At 47.5% G+C, this 21,421-nt stretch overlaps 1 protein-coding gene across 1 annotated transcript in view; it reads right to left on the bottom strand.

Moving 5' to 3' along the window:
* Positions 1 to 9,762: 9,762 nt before the first annotated feature.
* The window catches only part of utrn (utrophin), a 560,528-nt gene continuing 548,869 nt past the window's right edge, over positions 9,763 to 21,421 (bottom strand). Inside the window, 2 exon segments of the mRNA XM_038808060.1 lie at positions 9,763 to 12,250; positions 19,673 to 19,695. Of these exon segments, the coding sequence (XP_038663988.1) occupies positions 19,673 to 19,695 (23 nt within the window). The 3' untranslated portion in view covers positions 9,763 to 12,250.

Below are 21,421 nucleotides of genomic sequence, written 5' to 3'. Positions count from 1 at the left end.
AAAGCTACAAATAGACTTGATCTGCTCTCCACGAGGAAAGCAGTGCACCAACTCTGCCAAGCACGGAGGACCCTGTATGAGCACGGAGACAAAGCCAGCCACCTGCTGGCTCACCAGCTGAGAAAGCAGGCAGGCACGAGGGAAATAGTACAGATTAGAGACAGCAAAGGCAAGTTCGTAGCGGAGCTGGATAAGGTCAATGAGGCTTTCGAGGACCTTCTACGGGGGCTGTGCACCTCCGAGCCCCCAGCAGGGAACTTGATGATGGCAGGTCGTGGAGGGGGGACAGGAAACGGGGGCTGGAAGCACCGGCTAGAACTAGGAGAAGTCATGGAGAGTATTAACTTCATGAAGGTGGGGAAGGCGCCGGGATCAGTCAGATTCCTGTGGACCTCTACAAAACATATGCTGCAGTACTGACCTCGCACCTGCGGGAGATGTGTTTAGACACTCACTGGCAAGGGGCCACCCTGCTGCCTATGCTGGCACAAGCTCAATCTCGCTGGATACCCAAGAAGGACAAAGACCCAACAGAATGCGGGTCCTACAGTCCCATTTTGTTGCTAAAACGTGGATGCAAAAATATTGGCCAACATCCTAGCCAAGAGAGTGGAGGACTGCGTACCAGTGTTGGTAGCAGAAGACCAATGACACTATTCAAGGGTAGACAGATAATGTTGAACATCTGGCACCAGCTGAACGTGATCATGACCCCATCCGGGGAAGAGAATATCGGAGGTGATTTATATGCATTTCAAAAGCTTCCTACGTAGCACAATGAGGACAGACCCACGACCCGCCGCAATAGTCGTTGTTAGAGGATCTATTTGGACGCGGACATCGTAGGGAAGGGAACTCCAGCGAGCTGTATAAGCAACTATTAGGAAGGGCAAACACACAACTGGACAAGAGAAACATGGAGGACCTGGGATTTGAAAAAGGGTGGGGACTCTGGAGCGAAGCACTGCATAGGGTGAACTCCACCTCCACTTGCGCAAGGCTAAGCCTAGTGCAGTTAAAAGTGGTGCACAGAGCGCACTTAAGTAGGACCCGAATGAACAGGTTCTTCCCGGAGATGGCGGATAAATGTGACCGGTGCCAAGGAGGCCCGGCCAACTACACCCACATGATCTGGTCTTGTCCCAGACTTGTCGGGTTCTGGACAGCCTTCTTCGAGGCAATGTCTAAGGTGTTGGGCTGAGGGTGGAGCCATGTCCGAGAGCAGCAGTCTTCGGGGTCTCAGAACAGCCAGATCTCTTCATGGGGAGGAGGGTTAACGCCCTTGCTTTTGCCTCCCTTATTGCCTGCCAGAGAATCCTGCTCGCTGGCGGTCAGCAGCACCACCCAAAGCTGCAGACTGGCTGTCCAACCTATCAGTTTCTCCAGATGGACAAAATCAAATTTGCCATCCAGGCTTCCACAAAACGTGGGAGCCATTCACTCAGTTGTTCCAAGATCTGTTTTTCAGCCAACAGCTAGTAAACCAGAGGAGCCAAAAGCCACAACTAATAACGAATGCCAATGAAAGGGAAGGGGGGGGGGGGGGGGGGGGGAATGGAGGGAGAACAAAGAAACATAAGAGCCCAACCAAGATCAACAAATAAAATACAGTGTCGAGCCAATCATACAAGAGCAAGATATAGGAGCTGAAGAGGAAAGATGGCAGGGCAGGCGATTAGAAGCGGAAAGGGGGGGTGCCGAGATGAAAGGGCGAGTGGAGGAAAGTAGGGGACCCGGCTGGGAATAAGCACCATTGGAGGATGCAAAACAGGAAGCCGCAACCGATGTAAACAACAAAAGACAACCGATGCATATATAATTTTTCTTTTTTTTTCTTTTCTGTTATTTTCAATGTACGTTCACAGTTGCCTTTGTCTTGTATAGATTAAAAATCCTTAATAAAATCATTTATGAACAAAAAGGGAGAGACAAAAATGAGGAAACTATAGACCGGTTAGCTTCACCTGTGTGATGGGGAAGTTACTGAAATCATTCAGTACGGGCTCGAATTCCCACGGCTGGATGAGGAGAGGAGGCAGACGCTGGAGGAGCCAATAAGGTTGAGAGAGGTAATGGAAAGTATAAAAGGGATGAAGTTGGGGAAGGCCCTGGGGCCGGACGGTTATCCAGTTGAGTTTTATAAGGGGTTTACGATGGAGTTGGCGCCACATTTATTGGGGCGTTCAGCAAGGCGATGGATAAGGGGAAGTTGCTGGAGACAATGACACAGGCGATGATCACGCTAATTGTGAAGAAAGGGAAGGCCCTGCTAGAGTGAGGGTCATGTAGGCCCATATCACTGTTGAGCACAGATGTGAAAGTGGTGGCTAAGTTAGTGGTGGGGAGGATGGAAGGATGTGTTCCAGGGGTGGTTGCAGAGGACCAAATGGGCTTAGTGAAGGGTAGGCAACACTCTAGAATAGGCAGTTATTAAATGTGATCATGACCCCGTCGAGTTGATGGGTACCGGAGGTAGTGACACCTATGGACGCGGAGGTTTTCAACCGGGTGGAGCGACGGTACCGATTTGGGTTTGGGCCGAAGTTTGTGGCATGTGTGCATCTGCTGTACGTGACTTGGTGGTAAGTGTACGGACAAATGAGACGAGCTCACAGAGCTTCGGGTTTCATAGGGGAACGAGTGGTGTCCACTGTCGCCGGTTATTTGCGCTAGCAATAGAGCCTCTGGCAGTGGCCCTTAGGGTCAGCAGAGTGGCAGGGATTAAGAGGGGGGAGTAAGGCGTATTCGGTGTCGCTGTACGCGGATGACCTGCTGTTGCACATGACAGACCCATGGGAGAGTATGGGGAGAATTATGGGCTTATTAGAGAGGTTTGGGGCCTTCTCAGGTTATAAATTGAACGTGGGAAAAAGCGAGGTGCTTTCGGTGAACGAGGTGTGTCAGGGAGCTAATTTAGTGTGGTTGCCGTTTAGGGTAGTCAGGAATAGGTTTAAGTATCTGGGGGTCCAGGTGATGGGGGATTGGGAGACATTGCACAAATGGAACGTAACAGAATTGGTGGAGGAGGTAAAGGAGGATATGCTACACCTGACGCTGGCAGGGAGGGTCCAAGCAGTGAAAATTTTCCTATTCATATTCCAGGCTCTCCCGATCTTCATTCCCAAGGCCTTTTTCTGGACACAGTGATCTCGTTGTTTATATGGGTGGGAAGTTGCCCTGCTACAGATACAGAGGGGTTGGCATTACCAAAACTGCTGCACTATTACTGGGCAGCGAATGTGGAGAAAGTAACGCGGTGGTGGGAAGGAGAGGGCTTAGAAAGGGTTAAGATGGAGGAGGAGTCTTGTAGGGGGTTCAGCCTTAGGGCCTGGTGACAGCGGCACTACCGCTGGTGCCGAGGAGATAACGGAGAGCCCGGTCATACAGTCCACATTTAGGGTGTGGAACCAGCTGAGGAGACACTTTAGGATGGAGGGGTTATCAGTGTTAATACCGCAGTGTGAGAACCCCGGGTTCAAGAGGGGGGAGACGGATGGCATGTATAGGAGGTGGAGAGGGGTGGGGCTGGTGAGGGAGAGGGATTTGTATTTGGAGATGTTTGCAAGTCTGGAAGAGCTGCGGGGGGAGGGCAGAGCTCCCGAAGTGAAGCAAATTTTGCTATCTACAAGTGGGGGACTTCAGACGGAAGGTCTGGAGCTCTACCGTCGGGAGCTCTACCCTCCCCCGCAGCTCTTCCAGACTTGCAAACTTCTCCAGACGTCAGCGGGAAGGTCTGGAAAGTGCTTCCCAGGCTGCCGAAGTATGCCCTTTTGAAACTAACGAGCTACTGGGAGGCAATGTTCAGGACACTAGCAAACATTGTGGGGGGAGAGGCTGGGCTGGACTCTGTAGTGGCGATTTTTGGGATATTGGGAATGCCGGAGCTGATAGAGGGGAGGAAGGCCCATATGGTGCCTTCGCCTCTCTGGTTGCCTGAAGGATCGTTCTGGAATGGCGGCTGACAATTCCACTGGGGGTGGCAGCCGGGCTCGGGAATCTGTAAGACTTCCTCCGGTTGAAGAAGATTAAGTTTGAATTGAGGGCTTTGAGACATGGTGGGGACTATTCATGACCATGTTTGAGGATGTGTTTGGCGTGGGCAAGAGGGAGGGAGGGTAAGGGGCGGTGTAGAGGGGAGGAAATCTGTACAAACTGTAAAATTGGGAGTTGGGGAGAATGTTCCCCGGATTATTTATGTTTATATACTCTTGAATATGTTTGGAATAAAATAATTTTTTTAAAAACAGGAATGAGACGATCTGTACAACCTGCACTCCATTGAGTTTTGACTTTTTGGGGACCAGCAATATCGGCCTTTGCCAACATCTCCCCAAGGTGTGGGGCCAATGCTGCTGTAAACTTTTTGTACAAGTCCACCGGGATCCATCTGGACCTGGTGCCTTCCCTGACTGCATGGAGTTAATATCTCCATGATCTCCCCCAGACCGAGTGGTGCTTCCAGTCCGTTTCTTTTCCTCTTCCACAACTGGTATGTCCAGCCCATCAAGAAACCGTTTAATCTTCTGGTCCCCCTTCAGGGGCTCAGAGGTATACAGCTCCTGGTGGAAGGTTGCAAAGGTCTTGTTGACCTTACTTGGTGCTGTGACTAGCCTGACATTCCCTGTACAACCTCCCTCGTGGCTGCCTGCTTTCTCAGCTGGTGAGACAGTAGGTGGCAGGCCTGGTCTCCATGCTCATAAAAGGTCCACTGTGTCTGGCAGAGCTTGTTCGTTGCTGTCCCCCAGTAAAGAGCAGGTCAAATTCCATTTCTAGCTTTTTCCTCTCCACCAACAGCTCCACGGTCAGGGCCATGGAGTACCACCAATCCATTCCCAATGTGGAGTCAACAGCCATTGCCTAGCTGTCCTTTTACTTTTGAGAGCTCCGTATGTTATTATTTCCTCTTTTCAGTGCCTCCCAGAATGTGGAGTGAGACACCTCCCCATTTTGGTTGCAGGTTACTCACCCATCGATCACTTGACATTTTTATGCAGGCCGCCTTGTCAGTGAGGAGGGCTGTGTCCAGCACTGGGCCTGGCCTATTTCCAACCTCACGTCCATATAATGTGTGCGTGGTCCGAGATTACTATTATGGAGTATTCCACCCCTACTATCCCTGGAAGCACCGATTTGCCGATTACAAAGAAGTCGATATGGGAATTGACTTTGTGAATGTGGGAGAACTCCCTCTCCCTCGGATGGTGGAACCTCCACATGTTTAGCCGTCCGCCCCCATCATCTGCTCCATAAAGGTGTTCAGTTCTTTTGTCGATTTATTCCCTGATTCGGGGCTGGACTTGTCTGCCATTTGGTCCTGTACAGTCCCCCCCCCCCCCCCACCCCCCCCCCCCCCCCACCCCCCCCATGATGAGCTGGTGGGAGTTAAGATTGGGGATCTCTGACATTGTTTTTGAATGAAATTGGTGTTGTTCCAGTTTGGGACATATATATTTACAAGTACCCCTGGTGTCCCTTCCAAGACACCACTAACCATCACGTATCGTCCCCCTGGGTCCATCACTGTGTTTGTTGCTGGAAAGGCTGTCCTCTCGTTAAACAGTATGGCCACCCCCTCATCCCTGTGTCGAAGCATGCCTTTATTTAAAATAAATTTACAGTACCAAATTACTATTTTTTCCAATTAAGGGGCAATTTAGCGTGGCCAATCCACCTACCTTGCACATCTTTGAGTTGTGGGGGTGAAACCCACACAGTCATGGGGAGAATGTGCAAACTTCACACAGTGACCCAGGGCCAGGATTCGAACCCGGGTCCTCAGCGACACAGTCTCAGCGCTAACCACTGCACCACATGCCGCCCCCGAAGCATACCTGATAAGTGTGTCCTACCCAGCCTTTCCTTCCCCTCAGTCGGTTCTTCTCCATCGGGTGTGTCTCTTGAAGGAAGGTTATGTCGACTTCAGTTTTTTAGATGGGCAAAGTCTCTGGATCTTTTCACCAGCCCAAGTCCGCTCAGGTTTCAGGTGACTATTCTGATGGGGTTCCATCACACTATACTATATTCCACCCCACCCCCTCCCCCACCCGGTGTAGGGTCATCCATACTTAGCTTCTGGGGGCGGCACGGTGGTACTGCTGCCTAACAGCACCAAGGACCCAGGTTTGACTCTGCCCTGGGCGACCGTCTGTGTGGAGTTTGCACCTTCTCCCTGTGACTGTGCGTGACCAAAGATGTGCAGGTTAGGTGGATTGGCCATGCTAAATTGCCTCAAAGTGTACAAAGGTTAGGTGGGGTTACAGGGATGAGAAAAATATCAGCCATGATTAAATGCACTGTAGGGATTCTATTCTACCTCATGGACATGCCCCTGCAACTGACATCTCCCTATGTTCATGGGCCATCCAAGATGGCCATCAAAATCTTCCTCTTTCCAGCCTGTTGCGACCCTGCTCCTCCCCCCCCCCCCTCCTGCCTATGCCGTTCCCCTTCCCTTTCCCCGTACCTCTGTTTCCACCTCCCATTTACCTGCACCCCCCCCCCCTCCTGCCTATGCCGTTCCCCTTCCCTTTCCCCGTACCTCTGTTTCCACCTCCCACTTACCTGCACCCCCCCCCCCCCCCCCCCCCGCCTCTCACCCACCCGTATTGCTGTTTGTCCACCCTTCTGCCAGACTCTTTCGGGAGATGCATAGCGCTCCCCCCCCCCCCCCCCCCCCCCCGCTCCCTTACTCGCCAGTGTGGTGGCTTCTCCTAGGGAGCAGCTCTTTTAAAGTTGACCTGTTTGGTTTCCTTTCTCCCCCCCCCCCCCCCCCCCCGTTTCCTTCTCATTCTAAGTACCTTTCCCCTTCCCCCCACCTTAAATCATGCAGGTTTTTTAGGAACAAAAGAAAGTCAAGGATAAGAGTTCCTGACTGTCTCTTATTGCTGACTTCCAAGTCCATTCTTTCAGATGAACTTGCTTGCTTCCTCCGACGTGTTAAAATCATGTTCTTTACTGTTGCACATGACCCATAGTCTCGCCGGGTACAACATGCAAAACCACACCTCATTTTAAAATAATGGCCCTTTGGCCCAGATAAACTCTGCCCGGTGCTTGACCAGGTCGGCTCTAAAGTCTTGGTAGTTGCGGATTGTGTGTCCTTCCCACCTACATGACCATGTGCTCCTCGCCCAGTTAAGTACCCGCTCTTTTGTCTTGACACTTCTGCAGATTTGTGATTATCGCCTGTAATAGTTCTCCTGACTTGAACCTTTGCCGGAGCGACCCGTGTGCCCGGTCTACCGTCAGGGGTTTGATGAAGCCTTCCTCTCTGACCAGTTTGCCGAACATCTTCACAGCGTATTCTGTCGGGTTCCTGCCCTTTGCACCGTCTGGTAGCCTGACAATTCTCAGGTTCTGTCAATGGGACCTGTTCTCCCGATTGTTGATTTTCCCCTCGAGAGCTTTCTGGGTTGTTACAAACCTTGCCACCTTGGCTTCAAGTGAGGCGATCCCCTTGCCCTGGTCAGTGGCTGCTTTCTGTCCTGGACCATTGCTTCCTGGGTTTCCAGTCCGTTCTTTCTACCGTCTCCTTTATGGTGGCCAGTGCAGTTTCTATAGCTGACCTCATGGTCGACATAAGGCCCTCTTTTATTGAGCCCTGTGTTTCTGGAGTTCCATGAAGAGAGCTCCATCAACGGGTAGGCCAGCGTTTGAGTTGGCGAGTCTGCTTGGTCCACAATGCTCTGCTTTGTTTCGCCCCACGTGTCCTCTCATTCTGAAGCCCTCTCTCAACTTTTACTGTATTTTCGGCTCCATGGCTGGTTCAATGGCATTTTGGATGGTTGGTTCTTAGTTGGGTGTGAGATTGGGGCGGATTTTGTTTCGTTTTTGTATCTATTTGACAGGTTAAAGGGCCTGGTAATAAGTTCCCAAGTGAGAATCACCTTAGGTGCGGCCGCTCAGCTCATGACCGCCACCAGAAGTCCTGCACTGTATTTTTCTGATTCTATCCCCATCTGCCCGAACCCAAAAACCTAACCACCCCTACCCCTTATTACTAAGTTTTTGACAAGCACACATGGTGCGTAGATGTTGCAGTCTAGTGGCAGCAAATGCACGATTTTTTGAGCAATGCCACGAAAATCTATTGTCACTTTTTAAAATCTAAAGTACGCAATTCTTTTTTCCCCCGATCAAGGGGCAATTTTAGCATGGCCAATCCACTGCACATCTTTTGGGTTCTGGGGGCGAGAACCACACAGACACTGGGAGAATGTTCAAACTCCATACGAACAGTGACCAGAATCCAGGATCGAACCCGGGTCCTCGGCACCTACTGTCAATTTTTACAATCCCTCAACTCTAACTCTGCCCCTGAGCCTCACCCTACCCTTGAACCTAACCCTAATGACTCTAGCTCTAACCCTCACTAACTTTAATCAACCCTAACTAATGAACTGACCCTCATGTACTAACCCTGACGCGAACGCTAATCCCAACCCTTAATGCAAACAAATCTCCTTTAATGCACACACCTCCCTAAATGTGGAAACATCTTCCCAAGCTCAAACATGCCTTCCTACATGAAAACACACCTCCATTAACACACGCATCGCCATTAACACAAACACACCTCCATTAACACAAACCTGCTTCCCTCATTAACTAACCCTACGGAAAATCAGTTGAGATTGTGTAATTTTAGGACACTTGATGCACCAAAATGCTATTCAATTTTTTGCACAAGTTGATACTGAGAATTTCTGGGCTTTAAAAAAAATTCATTTACAGGATGTGGATAGGCAGCATTTATTGTCCATCCCTAGTTGTCCTTCAGAAGATGGTGGTGAGCTGCCTTCTTGAACCGCTGCAGTACTGACATGTAGGTACACCCACTGTGCTGTTAGGGAGGGAGTTCCAGGATTTTGACCTAGCAACAGTGAAGGAACGGCAATATACTTCTAAGTCAGGATGGTGAGTGACTTGTCGAGGAATCTGCAGGTGGTGGGGTTCCCAGGTATCTGCTGTTCTTTTCCTGCTAGATGGTATTGGTCGTGGGTTTGAAAGGTGCTGCCTAAGGAACCTTGGTGAGTTACTGCAGTGCATCTTGTAGATGGTATACGCGGCTGCCATTGTTCGTCGGTGGTGGAAGGTTTGAATGTTTGTGAAAGTGAAAGCAATCAAGTGGGCTGCTTTGCCCAGGAGTCGAGCTTCTTGAGTGTTTTTGGAGCAGCACTCATCCAGTCAAGTGGAGAGTATTCCATTACACTCCTGACTTGTGCCTTGTAGATGGTGGCCTGGCTTGGGGGGTCAGGTGGTGAGTTATTTGCCGTAGGATTCCTAACCTTTGACCTACCCTCATAGTCACAGCATTAATATGGCTAGTCCAGTTCAGTTTCTGATCAATGGTAACCCCCAGAATGTTGATTCTGCGGGGAGATTCAGCGATGGTAATGCTTTGAATGTCGAGGGGCGATTGTTAGATCCTCTCTTATAGGAGATGGTCATTGCCTGGCATTTGTGTGGTGCAAATGTAAATTCCCACTTGTTGCCAAGCAGCAGCAAGGGTCGTGCTTTTTAGAGAAATGCTGTGAGATTTATTTTTGCTACTTGTTACATTATCCTAACCCTATGGAAAATCAGACATACAATTATAAGCTACAAAATCACATATAGGTTTGCAACATCTGTGTGCAAAGTGCGAGTGCAAGATTTAATAGCATTTTGGAAAATCAAATCGCATGGTTTAGTCTGATTTTTCGTCGGGTTAGCATTAGGGTCAGGGTAAGGTTTTTAAAAAGCAGCAAAAAAAACCCAAAATCGAGCTAGCTAATATTTATTCATGTTTATATCTGGATAACATTCATATAATATCTAGATTACATTTACATAATATCCAATTATAATTTTATAATATGTCGATAATGTTTATATAATTCTTCACTGATCCAATGGTGGACACAAATCTCACTCGCCTGAACCTCTATAGGACACAGCTCTGCCCCTATTGACCATCAGCTTCTGAGGGTATTTAGACTGATCCTTACACTGTGTCTCCCCCCAATGGTCATATCCTGCTCATTCCCAATGGGATTGCCAACCTCTTGTCTCCCTGTTCAAAATCCTGGGTAGATAGATCGATTTTTAATCAGCAAGGAAATCAAAGATTATGCAAATGAGGTGGGAAAGTGATGTTGAAGATTATCATATCAGATCAGTCAAGACTCAGGCAGATGCAATGGTCAAACGGCCTACTTCTGCTCATGGTCTTATGGAGTTGGCTAGATTCATTCTTGTTTGAGATGGTCATTGTCTGGTATATAGATGGGAAGTAAAATTGGTGCCACAGCTTAGCCAAAGCCCAAATTTTATCTAGGTGTTGCAATGTGTGGGCATGGACTGCCTAGTATCTGAACAATTGAAAATTGGTACAATGATCATGAAATCATCATCAGGCATCTTCACTTCTGACCTTATGATGAAGGGAACGTCATTGATGAAGTAGCTGAATATGATTGAACCGAGGAAACTATCCTGAGCAATGATGCCCTGGACAGAGATGTTTTTACCTCCAACAATCACAACCATCTTCACAAGTGTGACTCCAACCAGTGGAGCTTTTTCTCCATTAATTCCACTGACGTACATATTTCTAAGGATCCACTCAGCTCTGGAATTCAGCTCTCTTGTTTATGTTTGAGCCAAGGATGTAATGAGGTCAGGAGCTAAATTCCCCAGGTGGAACTCAAAACTGAGCAAGTTATTGTTGAGTGAGTGACACTTCATAGCACTGCCAATGACACCTCCCATCACTTTGAAAGTAGACAGTTAAGTGTATTCCATGGTTCAACTTTCAGCCTATTGTCTATAGCGTCCTGGCATTACTATTTTGTGCCATAAGTAAATTAGGTACAAATCATCAACGCTGGCAATAATTTCTTGAACAAGTCTTTCGATTTCACTTCACAATAACTCATGGAGTTAGCTGCATGTCATCTGATGAACAAGTACAAGGGTATGTTAATTCTGATAGTCTGAGATCCTCCACTGTGACCACAATTTAAAGCTGGTCGACAAGAGACAATGGAGAGTTTTCTCAGTATCCAATCTGGCTATCACAATGTCTGAGGGCTTCGTAATGTTCAGGACAATACTAACAACATGAAGTTTAATATTAACACTGGTGCATATTTTAGTTTGTAAACAGTCATAAGATTTGTTTTATCCATGAGAGAACATTGCAAATGTTACAAAGAAACTCATACTAACAGCAGGAGCTACACAGAGAAAAGTTAAGATTTTCAGTTTTGGTGTTATATAAATGAACTTTATTTTTAATTAAATGTGTAGTGATGTCAGGTATGATCAGGATTTAAGCTAGAAGACAACACTGCCTTTACATGTTAAAATATAACATATATAACATCAATTATTGAACTAAGAAAGATGAGAAAGTTTACAGTGTAGTGGTGCAGCCTACCTAATGGTCTGGAATCACATCATTAAGGAGGGGGGAGGGGGTTAACAAGTGTATTAAGTTGGGCTGATCGTCATAAATTTTGACAGGGTGCATCAAAGATAATATTCTAATGTCACCAAGTCACTACTGACCAAATACTTGGATTCTTTATGCCATTTAGTTTGATAGAAATGAACATTTTGTATGCCAAAAACTAACATTATTGAAGGAGGGAGAGTCTGAGGTAGAAAGGTGGTCATGGCTTTACATTGTTACAATACATTAAAATAATCGGCTATTCATAAAATTTGTTTGGGCACAGAAATTCACACTAGAGGAGAAGACTTCCCTACCATATTTGCAAGACTTTGGCAGAAATTTAAAATAAACTATGTTCTTAGGCACACAGCCAGCATTCAGAGGCTTTGTTTGCAAGATGGCATTACAAAGAGTAGCATTTTCTTTAAAACATTGTAAAATGTGGATAAAATTTGAGAACGTCCCATCAATATTCTGTAACACCAGTAGTAAAAAGTGATTTTAAAAAATCCCCCTCCCCAAATGCTGCAGGTTTATACATAATGGCACATTTTTCAGAGTCCAACATTTTATACTTCATTATTTTACAATTGCATAGTAAAAGAAGCAAAGAGGAATAGACAATAGTCAAAATTATTAGTTGTTGGGTCTCCAGAGGTAAGCTCCTTCAATGAGACAAATTGGTGGAACTGATATTCTTTTAAGGTCCCATTCGGTTTCCTTATTATTCACAACTGCAGCTGGTCATTTCAGGAAGTAGTTGTCTCAATGCAAGTGTCTGCTGTATGGAACGTATTGTTACATCATTACCTGCGAGATGCAAAAGAACATATTCAATTGTTTTGGCTCCTGATCAGACACTGCAACCAAACATGGAGATTCAGCACTAAACCTACCTTTTTTTCTTTATTCATTTTTATGGGATGTGGGATTCATTGGCTAGGCCAGCATTTGTTGCCTCTCCCGAATTGCCCTGGAAAAGATGAGCTGTCTTCTTGAACCGCTGCAGTCCATGTGGTGCAGGGACCCACCCACTATACTATTAGGGAGGGAGTTCCAGGATTTTGACCCATCAACAGTGAAGGAACGGCAACATTCTTCAAAGTCAGGATGGTGAGTGACTTGGAGGAGAACTTCCAAGAGGTGATGTTCCCATGTATATAGAACATACAGTGCAGAAGGACGCCATTCAGCCCATCAAGTCTGCACCGACCCACTTAAGCCCTCACTTCCAACCTATCCCCGTAACCCAACAACCCCTCCTAACCTTTTTGGTCACTAACGGCAATTTATCACGGCCAATCCACTTATCCTGCACATCTTTGGACTGTGGGAGGAAACCGGAGCACCTGGAGGAAACCCACGCAGAGCATATGTTGCTCTTGTCCTTTTCGATGGTAGTGGTCGTGGGTCTGGGAGGTGCTGCCTAAGGAGTCTTGGTGAGTTCAGTCACTGCATCTTGTGGATGGTGTACACGGCTGCTACTGTGCGTCGGTGGTGGAGGGAGTGAATGTTTGTGGAAGGGTTGCCAATCAAGCGGTCTGCTTTGTCCTGGATAGTGTCAAGCTTTTTGAGAGTTGTTGGAGTTGCACTCATCCAGGCAAGTGGGCACTATTCCATCACACTCCTGACTTGTGCCTTGTAGCTGATGCACAGGCTTTCAGGTGGTGAGTTACTCGCCACAGGATTCTTAGCCTCTGTCCTGCTCTTGTAGCCACAGTATTTATTTGGCTAGTCCAGTTCAGTTTCTGGTCAATGGTAATCCCCAGATGGTGATAGTGGTGGTAATGCCATTCAATGTCAAGGATGATGTTTCGATTCTCTCTTATTGGAGAAGGTCATTGCCTGGCACTTATGTGGTGCGAATGTAACTTGCCACAAGTCAGCTGAAGCTTGGATATCGTCCAGGTCTTGCTGCATTTGCACATGGACTGCTTCAGTGTATGAGGAGTCCCTGAACGGTGCTGAGCATTGTGCACTCATCCGCAAACATCCCACATCAAACCTTATGTTAGAAGGAAAGTCACAGATGAAGCAGCTGAAGATGGTTGGGCCTAGGACACTACCCTAAGGAATTCCTGCAGTGATGTCCGGGGACTGAGATGACTCACCTTCAACAACCACAACCATTTTCCTTTGTGCTGGGTATGACTCCAGACAGTGGAGAGTTTTCCCCCTGACTCCCATTGACTCCACATTTGCTAGGGATCCTTGATGCTATACTCAGTCAAATGCTGCCTTGATGCCAAGGGCAGTCACTCTCATCTCACCTCTAGAGTTCAGCTCTTTTGTCCATGTTTGAACTAAGGCTGTAATGAGGTCAGGAGCTAAGTGACCCTGTAGGAGCCCAAACTGAGCATCAGTGAGCAGATTATTGCTAAGTAAATGCTGCTTGATAGCACTGTTGATGACCCCTTCCATCACTTTGGGGCAGGACAGTGGCACAGTGGTTAGCACTGCTGCCTCACAGCGCCAGGGACCCGGGTTCAATTTCAGCTTTGGGTGACTGTGTGGAGTTTATACATTCTTCCCGTGTCTGCATGGGTTTCCTCCGGGTCTTCCGGTTTCTTCCCACAGTCCAAAAATGTGCACATTAGGTAGATTTGCCATGCTAAATTGCCCCTTAGAGTCCAAGGATGTACAGGTTAGGTGGGGTTGCAGGGGATAGAGTGGGGGCGTGGGTAGGGTTCCTTTTCAGAGAGTCGATGTAGACCAGATGGGCCGAATGGCCTCCTTCTGCACTGTAGGGATTCTAGGATCACTTTACTGATGATTGAGAGTAGACTGATTGGGTGGTAATTGGCAAGGTTGGATTTGTCCTTTTTGTGTATGGGACATACCTGGGCAATTTTCCACATTGCAGGGATATGCCAGTCTTTTAGCTGTACTGGAATATCTTGGCTAGGGGCACAGCATATTCTGGAGCACAAGTCTACAATACTATTGTTTTTTTTTAAACAAACAATTTTTAATGAGGTATTTTTGGCACAACAAGCAACCACAGTACAAAAAAAGTAATAAAAAAAAAACAGCTGCCGACATCCGTCCCTCCAAGGCCCGCCTATTTAACCCCCTACTCTATACTACCCTAGCCCCCCCCCCCCCCCCCCCCGCTGACGATTAATTCCCCGCGAAGAAGTCAATGAATGGTTGCCACCTCCGGGCGAACCCTGACACTAACCCTCTCAAGGCGAACTTGATCTTTTCCAGGCCAAGAAAGCTCGCCATGTCGGTTAACCAGGCCTCTGACTTCGGAGGCCTAGACTCCCTCCAAGCCAGTAGTATCTGTCGCCGGGCTACCAAGGAGGGAAAGGCCAGAACATCTGCCTCTCCCTCCTCCTGAACACCCGGGCCCTCCAATACCCCAAAGATCGCTACCCCTGGACTCATTTCCACCCTTGTCTTCAATACCCTGGACATGACATCCACGAACCCCTTCCAATATCCCCTAAGTTTTGGGCATGCCCAGAACATATGGACATGGTTCGCTGGTCCACCCGCACATCCGACACACTTGTCTTCCACCCCAAAAAATCTACTCATCCTGCAAGCTGAGCCTTGCGCATGTAGCGGTCGCATTGACCCTGCTCAGCGCCTCAGTCCATAGGCCGTCCTCTATCTTACCCCCCAGTTCCTCCTCCCACTTACACTTCAGCTCCTCTGTATGCGTCTCCTCCGCCTCCATTAATTCTTTGTAGATGTCCGAGATGCTCCCCTCCCCCACCCATCCCCAAGACACTACCCTATCTCGAATCCCTCTTTGTGGCAGGAGTGGGAAGGATGGTACCTGCCTGCGCAGAAAGTGCTCCATCTGTAGATATCTGAAATCATTCCCTGCTGTCAGCCCAAACTTCTCCTCCTGCGCCCTTAAGCTAGGAAATCCCCTTCCAGAAACAGGTCCCCCATCTTCTCAATTCCCACCCTTTGCCATACCCGAAACCCCCCATCTCGGCTCCCAGGAGCGAACTGATGAGTACATATTGAGGACCAAACCGACGCCCTCACTGCGCCAACACATCTCCTCCATTGACCCCAGATCCTCAGGGCCGCCACCACCACGGGGCTGGTGGTATATCTCGCCGGCGGGAACGGCAATGGTGCCGTTATCAGCGCCCCTAAGCTGGTGCCCCTGCATGAGGCCACTTCCATCCGCTCCCAAGCCGCCCCTGTCCCCACCACCCACTCCTTATAATCGCAATATTGGCCGCCCAGTAATAATTACTAAAATTTGCCAGGGCAAGCCCCCCCTCCCCCTGATTCCTCTCGAGCATCAACTTTTTCACCCGTGGGGACTTACCCGCCCAAACAAAGTCCAAAATGATTTTATTGATCCTCTTCAAAAAAGACCGAGGTATGAAAATTGGGAGGCATTGGAACACAAATAATCATCTCTGCAATATCGTCATCTTAACTGTCTGCACCCTCCCCGCCAGTGATAGCGGGAGCGCATCCCATCTCCGAAACTCGCCCCTCATCTGCTCAACCAGCTGGGACAAGTTCAACTTGTGTAACCGGCCCCAGTCATGCACCACTTTTATCCCCAGATACCTAAAGTTGTCCCTCACTAACCTAAACGGTAGCTCCCCCAGCCGACCCTCCTGGCCTCTTGCCTGGACTACATACATCTCGCCCTTCATCATATTCACTTTGTATCCCGAGAACTGGCCAAATTCCCTCAGAATCGTCATAATCTCCCTCATCCCCGACCCTGGATCCGCCACATATAGGAGTAAATCGACATACAGCGATACCCTATGCTCCCCCCCCCCCCCCCCCCCCCCCCCCGAACCAGCCCTTTCCAGCCCCAGAAGCTCTCGGAGCAATTGCTAGCGGCTCTATGGCTAGTGCAAACAAGAGCGGGGAGAGGGGACATCCCTGTCTTGTCTCCCGGTACAGCCTAAAATAGTTTGAGGTTGTTTTGTTTGTCCTTACACTAGCTTCCGGAGCCTGGTACAACAGCCTGATCCAGTCAATAAAGCCCCTACCAAACCCAATGTGTCCCAACACCTCCCGCAAATAGTCCCACTCTACCCGGTCAAACGCCTTCTGTGCATCCATGGCCACAACTACCTCTACCTCCCTACCCTCCGGGGGCATCATAATCACGTTAAGCAACCTTCTAATATTGGCCACCAACTGCCTACCCTTGACAAATCCGGCTTGGTCCTCCATAATCACCCCCGTCACACAATATTCAATCCTGGGGGCCAACACTTTGGCCAGCAGTTTAGCATCCACATTGAGCAGCGAGATCGGCCTGTAGGACCCACACAGCTCGGGATTTTTGTCCCACTTCAATATTAACGAGATGGTGGCCTGTGACATCGTCGGGGGCAGCACCCCTCTATCCCTTACCTCATTAAAAACCTTAACCAGCAACGGCCCTAATATCCCCGAAAATTTATTGTAAAATTCTACCGGGAACCCATCCAGCCCTGGAGCTTTGCCCGACTGCATTGCCTTCAAGCCCTGAGAAATTTCTTTGGCCCTGATCGGAGCCCCCAACTCACCCACCTGCTCCCTGCCCACCCTTGGGAAAGTCTGCCCATCCAAAAAGGGTTTCATCCCCTCGGGGGACTCCGAGTGATAAAGTCCGCTATAAAAATCCCTGAACACCCTATTTAGCCCAGCTGAATCCCCTACCAGGTTCCCATCCCCGTCGACCACCTTATCGATTCCCATGGCCTCTTCCTCAACTGCTGAGTCAGCATTCTGCTGGCCTTCTCCCCATATTCATACAGCGTTCCCTTCAATACTATTGTTATAATATTGTCAGAGCCCAAAGCCTTTACAGTATCCAGTGCCTTCAGCCGTTTCATAATATCACGTGGGGTGAATTGAGTTGGCTGAAGAATGGCATCTGTAATGCTGGGGACCTCTGGAGGAGACCGAGATGGCTCATCCACTCGGCACTTGTAGCTGAAGATTATTGCAAATGCTTCAGCATTGTCTTTTGCACAGATATGTTGGGCTCCTACATCATTGAATATGGAGATATGTGTAGAGCCTCCTCCCCCAAGGAGTTGTTTAATTATCCACCATCATTCATGACTGGACTGCAGAGCTTAGGTCTGATCTGTTGGTTGCGGGATAATTTAGCTCCATCACTTGCTGCTTATGTTGTTTGGCATGAAAACAGTCCTGTGTTGTAGCTTCACCAGGTTGGCACTTCATTTTTCAGTATGCTTGATGCTGTTCCTGATAGACCCTCCTTCTCTCTTCATTGAATCAGAGTTGATACCCTGGATTGGTGGTAATGGTAGAGTGGGGGAAATGCCAGGCCTTGAGGATACAAATTACAGCTAAGTACAATTTCGCTGATGATGGCCCACAGCGCCTCATGGATGTCCAGTCTTGAGATTCTAGATTTGTCTGAATCTATCCCATTTAGCATGATTGTAGTGCCACACAACACGATGGACGGTATCCTCAATGTGGAAAGGGGGCTTCATCTCCACAAAGAGTGTATGGTGGTCACTCCTGCCGGAACGGTCATGGACAGATGCATCTTTGGCAGGCAGGTTGGTGAGGATGAGGTAAAGTATGCTTTTCCCTCTTATTGATTCCCTCACCACCTTCTATGTCCTTTAGGACTCGGCCAGCTCAGTCAGTAGTGATGCTACCAAAACACTCTTGGTGATGAACATTGAAGTCCCTTATCCAGGGTACATTCTGTGCCCTTGCCACCCTCAGTGCTTCCTCCAAGACGGATGAGTACTGATTCACCAGCTGATGGTAGATGGTACGTGGTAATCAGCAGGATGTTTCCTTGCTCATATTTGACCTGAAGCCATTAGACTTCCTGGGGTCCAGAGTTGATGTTGAGGTCTCCCAGGGCAACTCCCTCCTAACTGTAACGACTCTGCCGCCACCTCTGCTGGGTCTGTCTTGCCGGTGAGACAGGACATACACAGGGATGGTGACAGTGGTGTCCGGGACATTAAGTGTAAGGTATGACTCCACGGGAGTATGTCAGGCTGTTGCTTAAATAGTCTGTGAGACAGCTCTCCCAATTTTGGCACAAGCCCTCTGATGTTAGTAAGGAGGACTTTGAATGTTCGACTGGGGCTGGGTTTGCCGTTGTCAGTTCCAGTGCCTAGGTCGCTGCCGGTTTCTTTCCTTTTTTTAAAATCGACTCTGTAGCGATTTTATACAACTACTGGGCTATTTCAGAGGGCATTAAACGTCAACCATATTGCTGTAGATCTGGGGTCATCCACAGCCCAGACCATGTAAGGACGGCAGATCCTTCCCTAAAGCATATTAGTGAACCAGCTGTTTTTTTCTTTCCACAACAATCGACAATGGTTTCATGGTCATCATTAGACTTTAAATTCCAGATATTTATTGGATTCAATTTCCTCCACCTGCCGTGGCGGGATTCATACCCGAGTCCCCATAGTATTACCCTGGGTCACTAGTCCAGTGACAATACCACGCCACCACTGCCTACCCACCCTGAGCAAGTGTGTCCTGAAGCATGTGACAGTTTTTGCTTAGAGTGCATTGAGCATGATAATGGTTAAGAACCTTTCTGAACAATGATGATTGTGAAAATTAAAAGTCTAATTACGTTTAATCATTGTTGTGAAAACCCATCTTGTTCACTCATGCCCCTTTAGGGAAGGAAATCTGCCATCCTTACCTGGTCTGGCCTACATGTGACTCCAGATCCACAGCAATGTGGTTGACTCTTAACTGCATTCAGAAATGAAGACAGTTCAAAGGTAATTAGGGAGGGGACAATTAATGCTGGCCCATCCAGTGATGCCCACATCCGATGAATGAATATTTAAAAAATGGTAGTTGTAATGTTGGAGTTAGGAAGCCAGAGACATCAAATTCCATCAGGACAAGTTGTGAAAAGCTGGCAATCCATAACAGTCCATTAAAGTCATGAACTACAGGTAAGGGAAACCAAACTACAAGACACGGTTTACAATTTTTTATATTGAATACTTTTGTTTCAGCAATCAGTAGTTGAAAAACACCCAATATTATGGCTTGCATGCTGGGAAAAGAGAAATTGGTCCTGTGATTATGCCATGCGGCAACCAGAGTGGTACGTTTTTGAATGACTTATGTTCAGAGTAGCCCTTCATTTATTCCTTCCGGCTGTGAAGAGACCTCAACTCAGTGCCTGGATGAAACTGGGGAACAGACTTCACCCTCTCTTTCAACCCTACAAAAGAAAACTAATTTCTTATATGTAAAACATGCAAAGAGTCTTACCTATTGCCTTGTAGTAAAACTTGCTGTGATTATGTGGGAGGAAGGAAAAAACAGGCTTTAGTACATTGAACATACAGTGCAGGAGGCCATTCGGCCCATCAAGTCTGCACCGACCCACTTAAGTCCTCACTTCCACCCTGTCCCCGTAACCCCCCTAACCTTTTTTGATCACTAAGGACAATTTATTATGGCCAATCGACCTAACCTGCATGTTTTTGGACTGTGGGAGGAAACCAGAGCACCCGGAGGAAACCCACGCAGACACGGGGAGAACGTGCAGACTCCACACAGACAGTGACCCAGCGGGGAATCGAACCTGGGACCCTGGCACTGTGAAGCCACAGTGCTATCCACTTGTGCTACCGTGCTGCCCTGCAGTAAAAGAGGTTTAAACTGTAAAGTGAAAGATGGGGCACATCACCATGATCAGGATCCCTTTTAAATACCCAATTTCAAAGAACTGTAATTCACATGAACATTCACTTTCTGATTTTAATCAATTGGGAGCACCGATGGTATCACAACGGAAGGATTATGCTCGATCTGGTTCTACAGTTCATTGCCGGTTTCAAGTTTATATAGTTCACCACACTGCAGGAAGTGGATTCAGAAGTAATTCCTTTTATCATTATTATATTTTCATTTAAAGTGCCCAATTCTTTTTTCTCAATTAAGGGGCAATTTAGTGTGGTTAATCCACCTACCCTGCACATTTTTAGGTTGTGGGTGAGACCCACGCAGACATGGGGAGAATGTACAAACTCCACTGGGGAACTGCTAGCATAGCCCACCTTCTGTTCTACCAGGATCTGTTTTTAGTTGCTCCACTCCTGGCTTTGTTGCAGGTTCCAGTTCTGAACTGAAGCTCCTGGGCTCTATCTAGTGGCAGAGGTTAGTCGGTGCAGGTAGCCTCAGAATTCCAGCAGCTTTCTGCACAGAACAACTTCTGCCACTAATGGAGCCTAATTACTATATTGGGGTAAGCACAAGTTTTTAAAAATCATGTCTTGAATTTTTATATTTAGAGATTTTGTTATTTTGCCATTATTTCAGCTAGGAATGCTCAACTTTGCACATGTACGGACAGTATTTCAAATGTACATTAATTTTTCTAGGCAAAAAATATCTGAAGGATATGACTTTAACATTGGTTCCTATGGGAAACCGTGATTCACAAGTTAATATTACTGAAAGTCCAAATTTTCAGCAACACAACCACAACTTTAAATGAGGATTTCCTGTATATTATAAGAGCAGTGATCCTGGTACTGACTGACCTCTTGGGGAACACCACTGTTAACCATCCTCCATTTACCAGAACTCATGGTTTTCTGTCCTCAGACTAATTTTTCATCCAATCTGACACTGACCCTAATATTCTATGAGCTTCAATTTTGTTAATTAGCCTTTTATGTGGTAGTTTGTCAAACAAAGTCCATATAGGCAACACCCATTGCATTAAACATCTCTATTACTTCATCAAAAATACAACTAGATTAGTCAAGCATGATCTCTCTACAAATCCATCTCCTTAATTAACTCAAAGCTCTCCAAGTGCCTGTTAATTTTTTTCCTTGATTATTGAAAACCTTATCCTCTGTTAAACTGACTGGCATGTAGTTGGGAGGTCTGTCCTTACATCCTTTCTTCAATGTCACATTTGCCACTCACTAATCCCCTGGCATGCCCCAGTTTCTAATGCAGATTGCAAGATTACTGTAACAATCCAGGATGCAAGGCACCCAACCA

This window comes from Scyliorhinus canicula, chromosome 1 (assembly GCF_902713615.1).
Source record: "Scyliorhinus canicula chromosome 1, sScyCan1.1, whole genome shotgun sequence".
NCBI classification, from domain to species: domain Eukaryota; kingdom Metazoa; phylum Chordata; class Chondrichthyes; order Carcharhiniformes; family Scyliorhinidae; genus Scyliorhinus; species Scyliorhinus canicula.
The sequence above is the reverse complement of the archived record's forward strand: the minus strand, read 5'-3'. Positions and strand labels throughout refer to the sequence as shown.